Below are 19,770 nucleotides of genomic sequence, written 5' to 3'. Positions count from 1 at the left end.
CATCTATTTACAAAGTAACACATAACTAGTGGTTTAATAGTAATAAAATGTGTTTAATAGAACTAAAATTAGACAGATTTCGCGGAGGGACATAGGGGGGGGGGGTTTCCACGGCAACGCACTCGTAACAGAACAAACAAATTTAAATGAACTTGGATTAATATATACAGACACTCAAACATACGTTTAATGTAACTTCACACAAAAATGAATTCTAATTTTGTTATTTTTTTATCGTGATAACAATTTTAGTATTGGTCCATATATAAAGCGCACTGGATTATAAGGCGCCCTGTCTATTTTGGAGAAAATTGAAGACTTAAGTGCGCCTTATAGTCGTGAAAATACGGTAATCAAATTGTGGCAGCCCTAAAAACCGTGTACACACACTCCTACAATACCCACACGTCATATACTGTAATTGTACTCCTTTAAGACCCCTCCACTGTACACCGGGGGTCTCAAAGCCGTGGCCTGGGGTCCAATTTCACAAAACACACCATAGCAAACAGCATAAAGGGTTAAAAATGAGCATTAAAGGGTTAATCGGGCAAAAAAACACCGCTTACAAAATGGAGGTCAAAAGTCAATGTTTTTTTTCCCAATGCTTGATAGATTTTGTATAATGACTTTTATTTGTATCATAAAAGATATATATATATATATATATATATAATGCAAATGGTTCTATAAATGGTAGATGCAATGTATTTTTAGTTGGAATGGAGTAGAATTAGTGGTCATTGGTTACCGCGGTAACGCCACGTCACGTCGTCATAACACACTTTAGCGAGTTGATAATCTTACCAAATGATTGAGCCTCGTTAATTATCTTAATGTATGATTTTGGCCTCGTTAATTGTACAGTTACTGCGCCCTTGATTACTATTGGTCAAAAACATGGGCTTCAAGTGGTCGTGAATTCTGCCCGGCGACAAGAATGTGTGTATTATATTAATACTACTAACGGGGGGGAGCCTTTGTCGCTTGCTATTTTCACACTTGTGCGCTTTATTTATTTTAATTTTTTTAAGGAAACGAGGCAAATAAAGGTGTTACATTTTTTTTATTGTTTTACTTTCACACTGGTAGCGTAGTTTATCTGAATTTTTCCCGCAAAAAACACATTTAATGTTTACATGTGGAACACTCGAGCTCAAATAAAGAGGAAACTTATGAAAAAAATGTGCTGATGTCATATTTTTTTATTTTAGGAATGTCAAATAATAATGATTTTTATCATCAATCCCGTTGTAGGAATTTCAAATTAAATTGAGGTTATCAGGTCAAAGGTCACGGAGGTCAGAAAACAAATTTTTTGATAACTCATTAGGTTCAAAGGTCAAAAATATGGCCGAGCTTTGAATTTGACTGCTTAGGTAAGTTTATTAATGTTTTTATTGACATTTTATCCACTTGTTATATTTTATTTAGGCCTAAAATATTAAAAAGGAATAATAAAAAGCAAGTAGAATTAATGTACTAATTGATTTTAATTGACTGGGTTAATTTAAACTAAAAAGAAAAGATTAAAACTTTGGGCGAGTGGTTAGCATGTCGGCCTCGCAGTTCTGGGATCGAAGGTTCGATCCCAGGTCGGTCCACCTGTTGGTATGTTCTCCCCGAGATTGCGTGGGTTTTCTCCCAGGTACTTCCTCCCACATTTCAAAAACATGCATGCTAGGCTAATTTAATGCTAACCATCTTCCTAGCTATGAGTGATTTCTTGTTTATCTTCTCGTGCGCTGTGATTGGCTGTCCCCCAATTCAGGTCCCCGCCTCTGGCCCCGAGTCAACTGGCCGGGACCCGCTCGAGCACCCCCAGTGGTCCTTTTGAAATTAAGCAGTTCAAAAATATGAATAAACATTTTCTTGTACTTTTTTTTTTAAACATAAAACAGTATTGAAGCACCATGACCTCATATTTCTATGTAAATAAAACTCATTTCCAATGACACTAAACCAATTTTAAACGCTAATCCACTTTTAAAATGACCCCAAAAAACACAAATAGACATTTCTTATTGCGTGCTGCCCGTTTTCTCCAAAATACAGTCGGAAAAACTAAAATAATACACAATTTTGATTGCGTTTTTCTGGCTACAAAAGTGCGTCATTATTTTCCGTCGATGATGCGTTCAGGCGCACTTGTTCATGCACATCAGCAACTCCATGCGCACGGCAATGCGGGTGTGCCAGCCTAGGGGCAGAAGTCGAACGTAGCGCGCCACGATGGGCGGTCGGAGGAGGTTCTGCACCGTGGATGAGCGGTCCGAATTCCCGTAGAACACCTGAAGGGGCGGGGACAAAGTTACGACAACGCCCACTTTGACCCTTGACCTCAGTCCGTCGACGTACTCTGTTATTTCCCGTTTGGTCTTTGTAGTAGACCCAGTTGAGCGTTTCCACGCTTCGGTACTGGACGCTGTACTTGGTGATCCACTCGTCCGAGTCGCAGCGCCCTTGCGTCAGGATGCCCGAGACCACGCCCACTTCCCGCAGGTCGATCTGGAGCCACTGGCGGAGATCGTTGTACTTGGACAGCCATGCGCACCTGGTCGGGAGAAGGGATTGTTGCATTTTAAATGGGGGACACGGGGCCAAAAAGGTGCTCATGCGCCCCCCCAAAATGGGTTGTGTCCTAGGCAATCGCCCATATTGCCCAAAGCAAAAACTGTGGAGACATGGTGTTGCTTACAAGGTAGTCATTGCTTTCTTTAATTATTGTTTTGAAAATTATAACAATTTTGGCGCCCCGGTGGATGAGCGTTTAGCGCGTTAGCTTCACCGTTCTGGGGTCTTGGGTTGGATCCCAGGTTGTGGGAGTTCTGGATGTTCTCTCCGGGCTTGGGTGGGTTTTCTCCGAGTACTCCAGTTTCCTCCCACATCCCCAAAATATGTGTGCTAGGCTAACTGTATGCCACATGTGTCAAAGTGGCGGCCCGGGGGCCAAATCTGGCCCGCCGCATTATTTTGTGTGGCCCGGGAAGTCAATCATGAGTTCTGACTCTCTATTTTAGGATCAAATTCAAATGAAGAGTATAGATGAATATTAAATGTCCTGAATTTCCCCCTTTTAAATCAATCATTGTCATTTTTTTAATCATTTTTTTCAGTTTTTTGTTCAGAAATCATTTTGTAAAATCTAAAAATATATTTAAAAAAAGCTAAAATAAACATTGCTTTAGATCTATAAAAAACAGAATATTCAGGGCCTTTAATCCAGTTAATTTAATCCATTTATTCAAAAAATCTAAATATTCTATCTAAAATGGTCCCGCCCACATGAAATCAATTTGACGTTAAAGCGGCCCGCGAACCAACCCGAGTCTGACACCTTTGGGATAAGCAGTTCACAAAATGAACAGATCCATAAATTATGTGACAATAGTTGACGGTCATTAAATGCAGGATTCGAGGCGACTCACCCAAATCCCTGGTTATTAAGCCGGGCCTTATGCGGGACCCAAGACGTGTACCAGCTACTGTACTGGTCCTGGTGGGAGCAAGTGATCTGCTCCGACGTCACCGAGCCGGACTCGAACCCCAGGGCTCGGTGGTACGGGCACTCCGGCATGCAGGGGGCCGGGCGGTACCGAGGCGGCTCCGGCCTGGGCGGGACCGTGGCGGGGGCATCGGTGTAGCGGGTGGGCGCCGGGGCGTCGGTAAAGCGGGTGGGCGTCACGCCGGTCTCGCAGTCACACGTGCAGGCCTGCACGCTAGCGGGAGTCCAGGAGTCCAGGATCTGTTGATCCTCTTCCTGTAGCTCCTCCTCCTCCACCTGCAGTAACTCCTCCTCCTAAAGGGAGACCAAGGGGATGTTTGACACCCGCGGGTACGCGCCACGTCGGCGTCCGGGGGGGGTTTTACCTCCTGTGACCGGACCGCGGTCAAGGCTGCGCGGAGTCCAAGCGTGCATGCAATGGAAAAAGACGTCTCTAAAGGGGTTTTGGAATGCGGTTAAACGCGGCGGATTGCTAAAGGTAGCGAGCCATGGGGGGGCATCCCATTGGGAAAGGGGCGGAGTCAAAAGGGATTGGATCTTATTGTTGTTTTTGGTATTGTTGGCTTTGAAATCCTGCCACATGACCTTCTAATTTCTAGTGAAATTTCCCAAATGTGGGATGAATAAAGTTATCTTATTTTATCTAATCTAATCTCATTTAATGTCTGTCTTTTAAATAGGAAGTAGACACATTTGACACTTATTTATGTTGACCAATACTCCTTATTTATGATGTTGACTATTACTCCTCTATTATCTTGACTACTTATTTATTCATGACTTATTAATTGATTATGTATTTTTTAATATTATTTATTGTTTATTAATCTGTTTGTTTGTTTATTGTTTTTTTGTGTGCACTTCCCTACTTATTTGTGTTGTTGACTACTTATGTTGTATTATGTTGACTACTTATTTATTCATGATGTATTCATTATGTATTTTTTATTATTATTTAGTTTATTTATCTGTTCGTTTGTTTATTGTTTTTATTTGTGCACTTCCCTACTTATTTATGTTGTTGACTACTTTTGTTGTATTATGTTGACTACTTATTTATTCATGACTTATTCATTATGTATTTTTTATTATTATTTAGTTTATTTGTGTTTGTTTGTTTATTGTTTTTATTTGTGCACTTCCCTACATATTTCTGTTATTGACTACTTTTGTTGCATTATGCTGACTACTTATTTATTCATGATTTATTCATTGATTATGTATTATTTATTTATCTGTTTGTTTGTTGATTTTATTTGTTGATGTTATTTTATTCCCTACTTATTTATGTTGTTGCCTACTTATGCTGTATTATATTGACTACCTATTCCTTCATCACATATTTGTGGATTATTTGTTTTTATTTTTTATTTTTATTATTATTTATTGATAATTCATCTGTCATTAGTTTGTTTGTTGCTGTTTCCTTACCTATTTATGTCATTGACTACTTATGTTTTATTATGTTGACTACTTATTTAAGTTACTTATGGGTTATTTGTTTTATTATTTTTTAATGATTATTTATTGATTATCTGTTCATTTGTTTCTTTGTTATTATTTGCACTTCCCTAGTCATTATTATTATTTTTTGATTATTTATTTGTTGTTGTTTATGCATTTTAAACCTCATTATACTTGTATAATGACAATAAAAGCATTCAATTTAATTCAATATACACTTGTTTCTGTCCCATAAAAAAACAAGAAGAACTTTAGTTGTTACTTTTCACGAGTTTGCTCATTTTTAACACATTTTCTGGCATTCAAAATGAAGCTTATCGACTTACCGTGAGTGAAAACGAGAAGGAAGAGTACGACGCTGGCCTCCATGTCGCTGCTTGGCCGGACTAGGAATGGAATGCGAGTGGAATGTCGGATTGGGATTGAGATTACGCTAATCCGCTAGCGTGAGGGCTTCGTGTAATTCGCTTTATTGGCTCTCTGACTGGCTAAATAAGCAACACATCCTGCTTTCTTTGTGTACAGGCAGCACAGAAGCCAAATTTCAAGATCAAATGGCCTTTTTTGGGTGTAATGATGGATTATATGGTCAATTATGTCATGGGATTTTATGTCAGGGTTGTTTTTTAAATGCCATTTCTGTAAAATGAATGCAATTGTGTTTGGAAGAAAGAACATCATTTTAGAACCATAAATGAAATTGCAATTTGATAAAAGTAGTACTTTTTTTCATTGGGAAGTGACAATACTAGATAATAAAATGTTTTTAAAACCAATGCTATTTTATTTGTGCACTACGTGGTGAAAATATGACAAAAATGAATAATGACTATAAAAGAATTTAATTAACGTATATACTGGCATTTTTTGTTATTTTGTTAAATGGACTCTTTCGATAATAAATGAAAATGTTTACTTTTTTTCTAGTACCGTACTGCGCGATCCAATCAGCTTCTCAGGAGTTTGATCGACATTAATATTAACCATACAACGTTGGTTAGCAACCCATATCACATGATATAAACGGAAGAATGTATAAACCAATGAGAATCGAGCACCGAGTCTCTCAGCCAATCACAAGCTTCCTAGCCACCGGTTGTTGATGAGTAAGGGTCTCCCAAGCTGCGGATGCCCGTCTGATTTCTTCGTCCCCTTCGAAGAAAACTGCGTCCTAATTCGAGGTAACAAACAAACAAAATGTGTTTCGGAGGCCTTTAAAGTTAACGTTTTATTTCTTTAGGTATGTTTGTGTTGTTTCTGCCGAGCGTGGTCGTCGAATAACGGCGTTTACGAGGCACTACTCGAGCCACAACACTTCCCCGTTAGCTTGTCTCGTCCCAAAGCTACTTTTAAATTTGTTTAAAAATAGTCGTCGTAGCCTATTAACGTGTTAATGTTCCGACTCCATACCGTTGTATACTAACTTTAATTCAAATATCATATTTTGGAAAGAAAAAAGGCTTAAACAGTGTTAATACTCCGAGTCCATACCGTCATTGCATGGACATTTTAATTAAAATGTCACATTTTTGATACAAAAAGGCTTTAAACAGAGTCACCTGTTAACGTGTTAACGATACGAGTCGATACCATTGTATGAAACTTTCATTAAAATATAATATTTCGGAAACAAAAAGGCTTAAACCGAGTCACATGTTAACGTGCTAATGATTTCAGACCGTACCATTGTGTGTCAACTTGAATTAAAATATCCCATTTAAAAAAAAATAAAAAGACATAAACGGAATTCTGTTCATTTATCATCTTTATTTTGATGATAATAAACATTTTTGGTTTTTATTTCAGATGCGGTTCATGCTTCTTTTCAGCAGGCAGGGCAAACTACGCCTGCAAAAGTGGTACGTTCCAATTTCGGACAAGGAGAAGAAGAAGATCACGCGGGAACTGGTTCAAACCATATTGGCCCGGAAGGCCAAAATGTGCAGTTTCTTGGAGTGGAGAGACATCAAAATAGTCTACAAAAGGTCAGCGGGTGCCACCAAAGCGCTATATCGTGAAAAATATTCTAGAAATGATTGAGCGGTGACCAGTCGTGGGTGTAACGTACGTCATTTCCAGGTTTTAATGGCAGACTTTATTAGCGTTGTCTATTTCTTTTGTGAGGCACGGTGTAATATCCGTTAAGGCTTCCTGTTTTTATTAGCTACTCGTCACATGCTTTGCGAGCGCGTGAGGGATTATCCCGGATTACGGAGTCCCCTGCCGGGTGGCATGAGGAGAGAGGCTTAACCTGAGAGCGCACTGGCCAAATCGTCACCTGCTCACAAGGCAAAGGAAAATATTTATATAAAACAAACAAAACGCTGTGTCAGAACTACGAGTCGCACCCGTTGTGTTGACTTTTTTAAGTGTAAAGATATCCAATACATTTGGATCAGGGATGTCCCAATATTTTTGCATTTGACCAATTTGGAGAATCTGATGATGTATTAAGTAGGGAAAAATAAGTATAAATGTATTTTGTCCATGCAACATTTTAATCATATATAAGGGTGATTTTAATCAGGCAGAAAAAAAATCCCTTTTTCAAAAAAAGTTTGCAAACAAATTTTATTTTGTGTAAATAAAGATACAGTGAATAAACTTGGTGCGATAAATTTAGCTTCTTTCTTTTTTAGCTTTTATTTGTTATATGTTTACTTTTTTTAAAAGGGTGATTTTAACCAGGCAGAAAAATATATAAATCCCTTTTTTTCAAAATAAATTTGCAAACAAATTGTATTTTATGTAGATAAACCGATACAGTGAATAAATGCGATACACAATGCGATAATTTTAGCTATGTTTTAGCTGTTATATGTTGTACGTTTACTTTTTTTAAATGGATGATTTTAACCAGGCAGAAAAAAAAATCTAAATCCCTTTTTTTTTCAAAATAAATTTGCAAACAAATTTTATTTTGGGTAAATAAACCGATGGTGAATAAATTTCATCACCCAATGTGATAAATTTAGCGTTTCTTTTTTTGCTGTTATTTGTTGTACTTTTTTGTTGTGATTTTAACCAGGCAGAAAAAAATATATATAAATCCCTTTTTTTTCAAAATAATTTTGCTAACAAATTTTATTTTGGGTACATAAACCGATACAGTGAATAAATTTGGTCACCCAATGCGATAAATGTAGCTTTTTTTTAGCTGTTATTTGTTGTAGGTTTACTTTTTTTCAATAGTGTCAATATAGTATAGAAGTATTATAAAATATGTTGTCTCTAATTTTGGATCATTTTGTTACTTGTTATCTTAGCTAACTTTTTTTTATAAACACTGCAAAATATGTGCTGGTAATATGCCACCTAGTTTTTGAAAATAATTTAATTTATTAATGATGTAGTTACTATTACATATGATTTCAACCTGGCAACATTTTTTTTGTAAGTGCCTCACTACTAAAATGTTTTTAAACCCTTCAAAATCTTCAAAACTATTAACAAAGTGTTTTATTTTCATTTTATTTGTTAAACCCCACAAAATTTTGAATAACTGCTAAAAAAATCGTTTTTCTCCGATTGTTTTTCATGGAAACAACCGAATTACAAAATTCAGTTAGCTGTATTTTTTGGGCAATATAATAGTGAACTTTTCAAACACGGTGACGCTAATTAAAAAAAAAGAAAAAATACCCAAATTGATTGACAGATAGCGTTAGACGTCCAAATGCCATTCCAACAATTTTTTCCCCCCAAAAAGTAACAATTCTCTTTTCATAACCCGCAGATACGCCAGCTTGTACTTCTGCTGCGCCATCGAGGAGCAAGACAATGAACTGATCACGCTGGAGATCATCCACAGATACGTGGAGCTGCTGGACAAATACTTTGGAAGCGTGAGTGCGGCGCCCCCAAGAGGGAAATATCTGTGGTCCCCTTGACCCTCCGCTGATCTTGACCCTCGGCTCTCGTTGTCCCCCAAAGGTGTGCGAGCTGGACATCATCTTCAATTTTGAGAAAGCCTACTTCATCTTGGACGAGTTCCTGTTGGGCGGCGAAGCCCAGGAGACGTCCAAAAAGAACGTCCTCAAGGCCATCGAGCAGGCTGACCTGCTCCAGGAGGTGGGTGATCTTTAGTGGCCATTTTACGTTGCCACACTTAAGCGTCCAAGAAAAAATTTGATTTAAAAACAGTGCTATTCCACTCCGGCACTGTAGAGGGAGCCCTTTCGCTCATACTAGTGAATCATACTCTAGCTTCTTCCTGTTACTTTTATCTATTTCTATATTAACCACAGACAGTGGAACCTTGACTTAAAAATATCACCTTTTTGCCGTCAATTTCCTTTAAATTTGAGTTTAATTTAAAATGTAGTTTAATTGAAACACAGATTTTATACGACAAAAAAAGAGGACATTTGTGGATTTCTGCATTTTTTTTCCTCAATTTCTTTTATTACACATTGAACCAAGAAATACAAAACAAAACAAAAAACTAATTAATATGAAAAAAATAAACATGCCATGGGGTACAAATTCACTAAAATATATTTTAAAAAGATTCAAAGCTAATTTCTGATGAGTTTATACTCACTTGCTATTCTAATGGATTTTTTTGGTAGTAACTCATTGGTTCCTTTTTAAGTCAAAGTATCGATTCGTGCATGTCAATAACTGAAATTATGGGATATATCACCAAATTGAAATATTCCTCCACAAATTGTCTCAATGATTTAATTAAAATATCTACGCATATTTCCAAAACATTCACATTTTACAAATTGAATTGGATGCTTCTTCGCCAAATTAAAACTCAAGTCAAGGTATTACTGTATTAGAATCTCTTTTTATCTGCATCTCCTTCTTTCCTTTTGCAATTGCCAGCAACATTTTAATAATGTTTCCTTTTATATTCTTTTGACCTTTTTTAATGTGCAGAACATAGACTCTCAGACGCGCTTGTTTGCAGGTACACTTTGCTTAGTCCTAGTACTTACTAGTTAGCGTTAGATAACTAGCCAGTAACAAGTAGTAGTCATGTGACAGTATATGTGCAAATGTGGTAAATTCCTAGAAAATATTTTCATATTACCGGGTTTCACTTCCAAAAAATAACACGCTTAGTGGCCCGCCGGGCTTATAAAATACTATTAGTATTTAATACAGTGGATATAGACAGTATTACATTGGTGTATATATATATATATATATTTTAATGAAAATAAACAAGGTAATATTTCCTAATAAATAACCTGATTAGTCAAATGGATAAGTTATCAAAATAAAAAATCCAAATAATTAAGAGTTAATAATGAAAATATTTCAATGGGCTATTTATGTAAATGTGTGTGTATATGAGAGTGAAGTAACACAACCTTTTGGGAAAAAAATACATCTGCAGTCAAAAGTTTTGAGACACTTTTTCATGATACTGAATGGGAAAGTGTCTCAAAACTTTTGCAACAGAAAAAAATAAAAATATTGCAGAAAATGGGTGAAATATAAAACAAACAAAATCAAACATTATTTGTTCTGCTATGACATGTTAGAAACTAATAGGTTTGCATTAATCCATTTAATTAACACACCATTGTTAAGAATGTACTTTCTATAGCCACTGTCCAATGTATATTAATATATAATATAATAAAATGCAAAAATATTTGATGGGGACAGCTCCAAGCCAAAATTTAGTCGTTTTAAAATAAGCCGCTATCAAGTTGAAGAGTGATCAAAGATGGCCGCCTGGAAAACACGAGTTTCAACCAGTGCCCCGTTCGCTTTACGCCAGCTCTTTGATTGGCCGGCCTGTCTAATCCGTAGAGCCAGAGCCAAGACTGGGGCGGCTCGCCTGACGACGAGCTCCTGTAACGCGGGTAAATAGACGCACGGCATGCCGGACGCTAGCTAACCATGCCGCTCGCATCTTTTGCCGTTTTTGACTTAACGCCTCGAAAGGGAAAAACGCTCGCCGGTCGTTAACTCGCCGCATTTTAGTCTGGAAAAACGCTTTCTCGCGTCGAGCTAGCGGGGTAAAACTCGGAGGCTACCTCACCCCCCCGCCCAGTTTCGCTTCTGAAACTTTTTGACTCCCAGGTATGGCCGTGGCCAACGTCGCCTCGGAGACTTCCGGATTGTTCCAGAACTTGACGCGTTGAGGTGAACGCCGACTGCGAGTGCTAGTTTTAGCCGCAAGTCCTGTAGTGCGTCTCGTCCATCCCCCTTGTACCCGAAAACCGTGACTAGGTTTCTATGTGTGTGTGTGTGTAGTCAGTTTTCAGTCAAGTCCAAAGTACCCCATTAGATAACAGCTATTCTTGAAGTCAAGGCTAATACCAGACTCAGACCCCATAAAGATCACCACTTTCGACAGTCAAGTCTACATAAGACCGAGACTGGACTATTGGGAGTCGGGACTAAAATCGAGAGTAAACTAAGAAACCAGTCCAATGCCGTCCAGACCAAAACAGAGACCGATTCCTTTTGGAATTCCGTCTCCTAGCAGAGCAAGACTTGGAACCAAGACCGGTTTCCAGTGTACAACACTAACTCCTAGTCTGGTTCACATTTAGTTCTTAGTTCCTTGCTTCTCCTATGCTTCCCGTCTGGTTTCCTATCTAGTTCTACCTTCTCCTTGGTTCTTCTTTGCTGATCCAGCTATCTGATTTTTCAGATCCAGCGCCCCGTTTCTTAGCGCTATCGCCCCTATGCTCCTCATCTAGTTTCTGGACCAGTTTTTCCCCATTCTTGCAGACTTCTGCATCCTTTAGTATCCGATCTTTCCACCCGGATTCGAACCATTTTTGCTCACAGAAGTAGTATCCCCCCAAAAACATGTTCTCGTTTAAAATGGACAAAAACTGTCTTTCTGTCTCCCTCAGCCCCGAAACGAGTACTTTAACGTACCCGTGTACTGACCGGCTGGTTTGCCGTTGGCGCCGCTGCCCGCGCCACGCATGCTGCATGTCGCCCGAAAACCCGAATGCCCGCCCGCCACCTTCCCCCTCCGCACCCTACCCCCGCTCTTGGCACTTGTTTGTGGGCGTAGCGCCTCCCGCTGGCCACCACAGGCATGACATGTCCATTTATACAGCTCGTTAGTACTCGCGAGTTGAAAGTCAACATCGTCTACTTTATTTTTGGGGGCTAGTTATTTGTTTTGAGTGATTTATTTTTTTTACACCCCTAGCGACTGTTTGTAGTTTTTATTTTGGGATGTATAGTCGTATCTCTACTTACAAAATGAATTGCTCCCAGAACTTTTTTCGTAACTTGAATTTTTGGTAAGTAGAACAGTACTTTATATGTAAAGTCCGTGATTCATTCCATTAACATTTCGGCGGGAAATTTGCGTCAGCGCTAAAAACCGTGTGTTGAGATAAAAATATAATCTAAACCAATAACTATAAATAACGATATCTATTTAATATTTATCACAAATATAATCCATCATCTGCAGTTTGTTTACTTTAATGACAAATGACTGGAATGGTAATAGTTTCCTCTTTTAAATTTAAATTTTGTTTTAATTTTTTGATTTTCTTGGCCAAAAAAATGTCATCACCCCAAAAAAAATGATAACGCAATAATTATTTCCGTCCAGTGTTACATTTATTTTCTTCTTTTCAAATAAGATTATGACCTTTTGTTCTATTTTTTGTGGCTTTATTTTGGCAAGTTCTCCTATCATATGCGCTTATATTTCTATATTATATTGCAAATCTTACAAAAATATCGGCGCGATATATCGATTGACCTTGAATCAAATTAGTCAATTAATTGTGGCATAATATGAATCCACACGCAATCACGACATTTTAATCGAGTTTCGTCCCCTTAATATTTTTCATTCCATTTTGTTTATGAAATGATTTTGCGATTTTTTCACCGATGAATATGAAAAGATGTGATTCAAATTTTCGTCTGACGTAGAGTAGAATTGATGGCATATTAAAGCCAAAGCTTTTTAATAAGCACTTGATTAGATACGGGGGCTGCTATAGTATATTTAATGAATTGTAGTTTTATGAAAAATAAATGTTTTTTGGTACTTATTGTGGTTTTTTTTTCTTGAATGTGCTAGCAACGTCGCTATGCTAATCAAATGTTGTTTTCTTGACTTTTTTCTGTTCATGCTGCGGTTAGGATGCCAAAGTAAGTGCCGGAGTTCTCTTAAAATGGCTGCCATCAATGACAATTATTATTATTATTATTGTTATTATTATTATTATTATTATTTTTAATAATTTTTTAAATTATTATTATTAGCTTCAAACATGCGTTACAACCAAAAAGGCATGAAGTTAATTAAAATGAGTGTTTATTTATTTAGATTTTATTTCCCCAAAATTATTATTATTGTTATCATTATTTTATTTTATTTCTTTTATAATTTTTTAATTATTATTATTAGCTTGAAATATGAATTACATCCAAAAAAGCATGAAGTTAATTAAAATGAGTGTTTATTTATTTAGATTTTAATTCCAAAAATACATTTCAATAATTTTAGATACATCTACTTAAATTTATCATGGCTTTTTTTTTTTTTACCTCTGTTTATATGCTTTCTGTATTGTGTAAAAAAAACCTCTGTTCATTTTATTTATATATAATATTTTTTTTTATTGAACTTTAGTTTTTAATATTTTTTATTCTGTCTTTTAATGCTACATTTAACAATAAGTGAATCTGTAATGCGAACTATGTTAACATAAAGAAATGAAATTATTTTATATATCTATGAACCTATTCCCCAAAAAATTCAATGAAAAAAAAACTATATTAACATGCCCGAAAATTATTGCGAAATATATTTAATATATATTTTTAATTTTAAAAAAAAATGACAGTGTTCACATTTTCTTATAAGTGCATGATTTCTGAATTCATCTTTGCCGTGTTTAAAAACTGTCAAAATTCCGTGTTGCATGTGCCTGCAAAAACTGCACCGTACGTCTGTCCCGCAATGATGACATCATCAAACCCCAATCGCCGCTTTTCTTTATTTTTTCTTGTGTCAGGACGGCGAGCCGCCACGCAGCGTCTTGGAGGAAATTGGACTCACATAAAAGAAAAAGATCTCAAGGCACAAGCCCCGCCCCCTCCCACCTAACTTGACACGCCCCCTCCAAATATTAGGTATCTTTTGTTTTTGTTTTTTTCCTTTCCAAAACGTTGTAGCACTTTTTTATATGCAATTACGCGTCGTCTCGAGCAGGGAATTGTCACGCAAAACCAAAGCTGGCTACTGTATTATTATTATTATTAATAATATTAATAAGATGTGGAAAGGGAAATCAAAGGTGTTACAAGAACATAGCCAAAGAATTCATTTCTTATGTTTTCATATCGACTTTTGTTTACACTGGAAAGCACTGCTGTACAATGTCGCCACACTGTGGCCATTAAAATATGACATTGGACATGTTCATTAAAAAAAGGTGACATTTTGTATTTTTTATTTTATTTCTCTAATGTTGCTTCACCATTTGTGTTAGTGGCAGAGTAAGGTTAGGGCATTTCCGGGTCATTTCCTGTTGAGTATGTCATTCCAAGGTTCCTTCCTGTACATTTTTCATCATATTCTGATAATTTTAGGGCAATTCCGGGTCACTTCCTGCTCCTCAATGACTTCCTGGTGAGTTTAAGGCATTTCTGGTTTACTTCCTGGTGAATGTGGGTTGTTCTGGTGTCACTGGCTATACATTTCTATCATTTCCTGGTGGTTTTATGATTTTTCTTTGTTACTTCCTGTTCCGGGATCACTTCCTGTACATTTTTTGACTGTTTCCTGGTGATTTTAGGGCATTTCCGGGTCACTTCCTGATGAATGTGGGGCAATCCAAGGTTCCTTACTGTACATTTTTATCATATTTTGATAATTTTAGGGGAATTCCGGGTCACTTCCTGTTCCTCAATGACTTCCTGGTGAGTTTACGGCATTTCTGGGTCACTTCCTGGTGAATGCGGGTTGTTCTGGTGCCTCTTGCTATACATTTTTATCGTTTCCTGGTGGATTTATAATTTTTCTTGGTCACTTCCTGTACAATTTTTACTCTTCTGGTGATTTTAGGTCATTTCCGGGTCACTTTCTGATGAATGTGTGGCAATCTAAGGTTCCTTATTCTACATTTTTGATCATATTTGGATAATTTTAGGTCAATTCCGGGTCACCTCCTGTTCCTCGATGACTTCCTGGTGAGTTTTTGGCATTATTTGTATATTTTCTCAAACTTAAAGGCATTTCCTGGTCACTTTCTTTCACTTTATGGTATTCTTGGGTCGCCTTATCATTTTTGGGTATCTTCCTCCTGACTTTGGGGCTATTTGGGTCACTTCCTGTTGAATTTGGGCTACTCTGACATCACTTCCTTTTGCTTTTGTTCAATTCCTGGCATTATTGAGTCGTTTCCTTTTGAGTTTGAGGCATTTTTGGCTCACTCCCGGTTTATTTTGAGGTAGTTAAACAAGTTTTTTGCTCGGAAAAAGAATTAGGAAAAATAAAACGAAAATAATAATGTCGAAAAACCGTTTCTGGAGTTTCAAATGTCGTCGTAGTGAGAAGATAAAATAAAATAAGAGTGCCGTGGAGCAGCCCTTAGGCCACGACGTGTGTGTTTCCACGCGTCGGAACTCTCCGTGACACAATTAAGATAATTTGCCGGCGACGGCTGCTGGCGAGAAAAGCAATTTGCTGCTCCGTAATTTGGAACGTGACACGCGCCTGTCAGATGAAGATAAAAGCCGCCATTCTCGCCATTTTGTGTCGCCGATGTCGCTCCATTGTCTCGGCTCGCCTCGGCTGAGCATTAAGAGAAAATCTGGGGGGTCCTCGGGCTTCCTTTTTCTTTTTTTTTAGCCCCCCTTAAAGAACAAGCTGCACTTGACTTTTGAGTCCACGTAAACTTTTTTAAAATATACTTTTAATTGGGATTTAGACGAGGAAAATTGGGACAAAAATGCAAGAATTGAAAAATTGGGATAACGAATTTAATTTTAATAGACAGAAAATAAACAAATGTGAAAAAAACAAAATATTATGACAATAATAATTGTGATACCCGAAAAATAGAAAGTAATTGGTTGAAAAAATGTAATGTTTGCATGTTTTCCTTCAAAGAATACACACAAAAACTTGACAAAACTATACTCGATACCACAATAGAAATGTATTGGACAAATATAATATCCCAGCATTATTTATTTAAAAAAACTATCAAAACAATACGCAGAAATTTAGTTTATCAAAAATTATACAAAATACTGACAAATACAAATCAAAGGGCAGACACTTTTTTTCCCTTTTTAATTTTAGGACAAAAATAAATATTCATCACTTAAAACTTTTCAAAAATATAAAATTATGTTATATGTAAAGACAATATTTTCCCAATAAAAAGCGCATATATAAAATGTTACATTTCTTAAAAAACGTTTGTGTATAATTTTACACTAAATATAACTGCATATATTTCATTTAAATAACATATTAATGAAGATTTCACCAAATAATTTTAAAAGGCATTACAAAATATACACACAAAGAAACATACCTAAAACATCTAAAAATAATTTATTCAAAAAGTGAATAGTATAACAAAGGTCAATTTCCCTTTTTTCCACCAGATGGCAGTGACACACCAAGAATCCCAGTCTCCTCCCACGAACCCCCGAATTTCAAGCCTTTTTAAATCCGAGTCAATAATCATCTTGACCTCATCTTCTCTCATTCCGGGAGCCTCAAATAGTTCGCCATGGACGCCCCTAGACGTCCAAATCCCTTTTGACCTTCAGGCTGGAATGTCAAAGGTCAGTCAAAAGGTGCTGGATATCAATTGTATACATATATATATGTATGTATCGTAGAGCGGCATTATGTTGGATTTGCCCACTTGTCGACACGTCGCCCTCTGCTGTTGCCCAGCAGGAAATCCGGCGTCTCGGCGGTTCTTTGGCCATGCCGGACTGAGGCCAAATCTCCGGCTTGGACGGCGATAACCAGTCTTATCTGCTGTCGGGGAAAGGACGACAATGTCACTCAGGTGAGAGTTAGTGTAACGTTTTATGTGTTGCTCTTTGGCACCCTCTCGTGGTCGACGGTGTAATATCACTGTTAGCCCTTTCAAAATTGCGCAATTCATGAAGTGGCCGAACGTGTAGATTCATTTTTAATTTAAAAAAATAATGATGCTGATGCCAGGTGAAAAAATGCAGCATTTAAAGTCGATATTGTAAGACATTATTATGAAATTTAATTGAAAGGCTCACTGTCTAAAGATATGTTCGAAATTAGATATATAAGTGAATTGAATTTATTTGAATGCTTTTGTAGTCATTATACAAGTATAACGAGTTTTAAAACTTCACAACAAAATGCACAAATAAAAAAAACGGACAAATAAATAACAATGAATTAATAAGTAATCAATAAATAAGTAGTTAACAACATAATTAACAAAGGAAGTGCACAAATAACAAAAAAAAAATGAACAGATAAATAATCAATAAATAATTATAATAATTAATCAATAAATTATTATAATAAGTCAATAAATACTTTTAAATAAACTATCAATAAATTATTATAATAAATAATCACTAAATAATTATAATAAATCAATAAAAATATAATAAATGATCAAAAATAAATTTAATAAATAATCATAAAAATAAAATAAATATATTAAATATAATAAATATAATTATATTAAGCATTATATTAATATATTATAATAAATAATCAATACATAATTATAATAAGTAATCAATAAATAATTATAATAAATAATCGATAAATTATTATAATAAATAATCGACAAATACTTATAATAAATCATCGATAAATACCCATAATAAATAACCAATAAATACTTATAATAAATAATCAATAAATAATTATAATAATCAACAAATAAAAATCAATAATCAATACATAATTATAATAAACAATCAATAAATGATTATAATAAATAATCAATACATAATTATAATAAATAATCAATAAATAATTATAATAAATAATCAATAAATAAGTAATACATCAATAAATGAGTCCGTCCTGGGATCGAACCCTCGACCCCAAACCGCCATGCCGGCGTGCAAACCACTCACGTACCGGATGACGTAAACATGTAAAATAAATAAATAAATAAAAATAAACGGCCAACGCCCCGCTCGCGACGGCCATCTTTGAAATTGTCGCCCTTGACGGCGTCCTCCCCGCGAGTCACGCGTCAAACTTTGGGAAGGAACTTTTTTCACCAGCGCGCGGGAGGGGAGAGGGGGGGGGGGGGGACATTGTCGCGGACAAAAGACTGCGGCAACCAATACGAGGAGGCGCTTTGACGCACTTTGTCGCCAAGGTCCCTCAAGTCGGCGTGAATGGGGGGGATTGTTCCGCGTCCATTGTGGCGTTATTCCCCGGCCAGGTGGCCTCGACAACGCCGCTTTTCTTCCCGCCGTTCCTCATCCGCAACGCTGGCAAACGTTCCTCAATTCCCGCCGCGGACGTCCATTCGTTCACGCCGCGCTCGCTCACTCGGCTATTTGATTTATTTCATTGTTTTGTTTTCTTTTTAGGAGACGAATTGCGCTCACAAAGGGGAGTCAATAGAAAAAGTTCAGTCGGGATTCACGTTTTTGATTGGTCGCCGTTATTTGTCGGCGTTTAAACTCGCCGGATGTTTACGTTGGGGCGGAGAATTTGGGTCAGGGAAGCGCAAGGCATTATTCGGAAGTTGCCGTCTTACGTTTCAGCAATTGTGAAAAGATGGCGCCGCCCGGTGGTAAAGTGGTTATTGTGCCTGGCAACCTGGGTTCGATTCCCGCGCGGCGGCGAGCGGGAGCGCTTGTACGTTTCATTGGTAACCAATTTCGGGGTGTCTGTGGTTGGCTGGGGGAGGCTCCGGCACCCCCGGCGACCCTCGTGAGGATAAGCGCTGCGGGAAAACAGTGAAATAAAAAATGCAAAAGAAAAATAGGACAGTGACAATGTCCCTTTTTGTTGGGATTTAGTTTGTAAACAATTGTTGTTTTTCCCAAGCTGGCCGCCGATGAAAAAACACCACGGAAGAAGAAAACTGAAGATAATTAAGAACACATAAAGGTAAAAAAACATCTGAAAGTTGTTTCATATTCTTATGTAAGTTTATTGAGCTTGCTAACTTTTGGTTTCCCTTCCCAAGATGGCCGCCGAAGAAAAAAAAAAATACCACCGAAGAAGAAAACAAAGACAAAAGTGAAAAGGACACCAACAATGAGCGCATTACAGGTAAAAAAACCTATATTTTTTTAATAGTTAAAAGTCATGTCTTTTGTGAGATGGCTGTTTTCCTTCCCAAGATGGCCGCCAATTAAAAAGTAAGAAGTAAATGAAAAGTTCATAAAAGTAGAAAAAAATAGCTGAAAATTGTTTAATATGTAAAATGGTAACTTAATTAAGCTTGCAAATTGTGGTTGTCCTTGCCAAGATGGCCGCCGATAAAAAACAAACAAAAAACCACAGAAGAAAATGAAAAGCTCAAAGGGAGAAAAATAGCTGAAAATTGTTTAATATTTTTATATAAGATGGTAAATTAATTAAGCTTGCAAATTTTTGTTGTCCTTTCCAAGATGGCTGCCGATAAAAACAAAACAAAAACACCACAGAAGAAAATGAAAATCTCATAAAGGGAGAAAAATAGCTGAAAATGGTTTAATATTCTTATGTAAGACGGTAAGTTATTTAAACTTGCAAATTTTTGTTGTCCTTTCCAAGATGGCCGCCGATAAAAAACAAAACAAAAACAAACCACAGAAGAAGAAAATGAAAAGCTCATAAATGTAGAAAAAATTGCTGAAAATTATTTAAT

At 36.7% G+C, this 19,770-nt stretch overlaps 2 protein-coding genes across 6 annotated transcripts; one reads left to right on the top strand and one right to left on the bottom strand.

The window, feature by feature from the left end:
- Nucleotides 1–1,185: 1,185 nt before the first annotated feature.
- On the bottom strand, nucleotides 1,186–5,422 carry LOC144079033 (retinoschisin-like). The gene is made up of 5 exons (XM_077607566.1): nucleotides 5,296–5,422; nucleotides 3,871–3,896; nucleotides 3,429–3,799; nucleotides 2,359–2,554; nucleotides 1,186–2,291 (listed from the first exon to the last, which is right to left on the bottom strand). Exons 1-5 carry the CDS (start codon nucleotides 5,336–5,338, stop codon nucleotides 2,139–2,141), a joined length of 789 nt encoding a protein of 262 aa, XP_077463692.1. The 5' UTR covers nucleotides 5,339–5,422; the 3' UTR covers nucleotides 1,186–2,138.
- A 605-nt stretch (nucleotides 5,423–6,027) lies between these two features.
- Nucleotides 6,028–19,022, top strand: LOC144079140 (AP-1 complex subunit sigma-2-like). 5 transcript variants are annotated; one of them, XR_013301435.1, is made up of 10 exons: nucleotides 6,028–6,150; nucleotides 6,776–6,954; nucleotides 8,706–8,814; nucleotides 8,903–9,040; nucleotides 13,942–14,059; nucleotides 14,519–14,558; nucleotides 15,079–15,118; nucleotides 16,547–16,729; nucleotides 16,848–16,962; nucleotides 18,963–19,022. XR_013301435.1 is itself a non-coding variant. In XM_077607706.1 (7 exons), the coding sequence occupies exons 2-6, from the start codon at nucleotides 6,776–6,778 to the stop codon at nucleotides 11,074–11,076; spliced, it is 519 nt and encodes a 172-aa protein (XP_077463832.1). In that variant the 5' UTR covers nucleotides 6,028–6,150; the 3' UTR covers nucleotide 11,077; nucleotides 11,800–12,833. The 5 variants fall into 5 exon arrangements, 4 of the variants coding, with proteins under 4 accessions (XP_077463832.1, XP_077463833.1, XP_077463834.1 ...); XM_077607706.1 differs by lacking the exons at nucleotides 13,942–14,059; nucleotides 14,519–14,558; nucleotides 15,079–15,118; ... (1 more) ...; nucleotides 16,848–16,962; nucleotides 18,963–19,022 and adding exons at nucleotides 9,857–9,887; nucleotides 11,015–11,077; nucleotides 11,800–12,833; XM_077607707.1 differs by lacking the exons at nucleotides 13,942–14,059; nucleotides 14,519–14,558; nucleotides 15,079–15,118; ... (1 more) ...; nucleotides 16,848–16,962; nucleotides 18,963–19,022 and adding exons at nucleotides 11,015–11,077; nucleotides 11,800–12,833.
- Nucleotides 19,023–19,770: the final 748 nt, after the last annotated feature.

Source organism: Stigmatopora argus, chromosome 8 (genome assembly GCF_051989625.1).
Source record: "Stigmatopora argus isolate UIUO_Sarg chromosome 8, RoL_Sarg_1.0, whole genome shotgun sequence".
NCBI classification, from domain to species: domain Eukaryota; kingdom Metazoa; phylum Chordata; class Actinopteri; order Syngnathiformes; family Syngnathidae; genus Stigmatopora; species Stigmatopora argus.
This window is presented reverse-complemented; position numbering and strand designations above follow the sequence as displayed.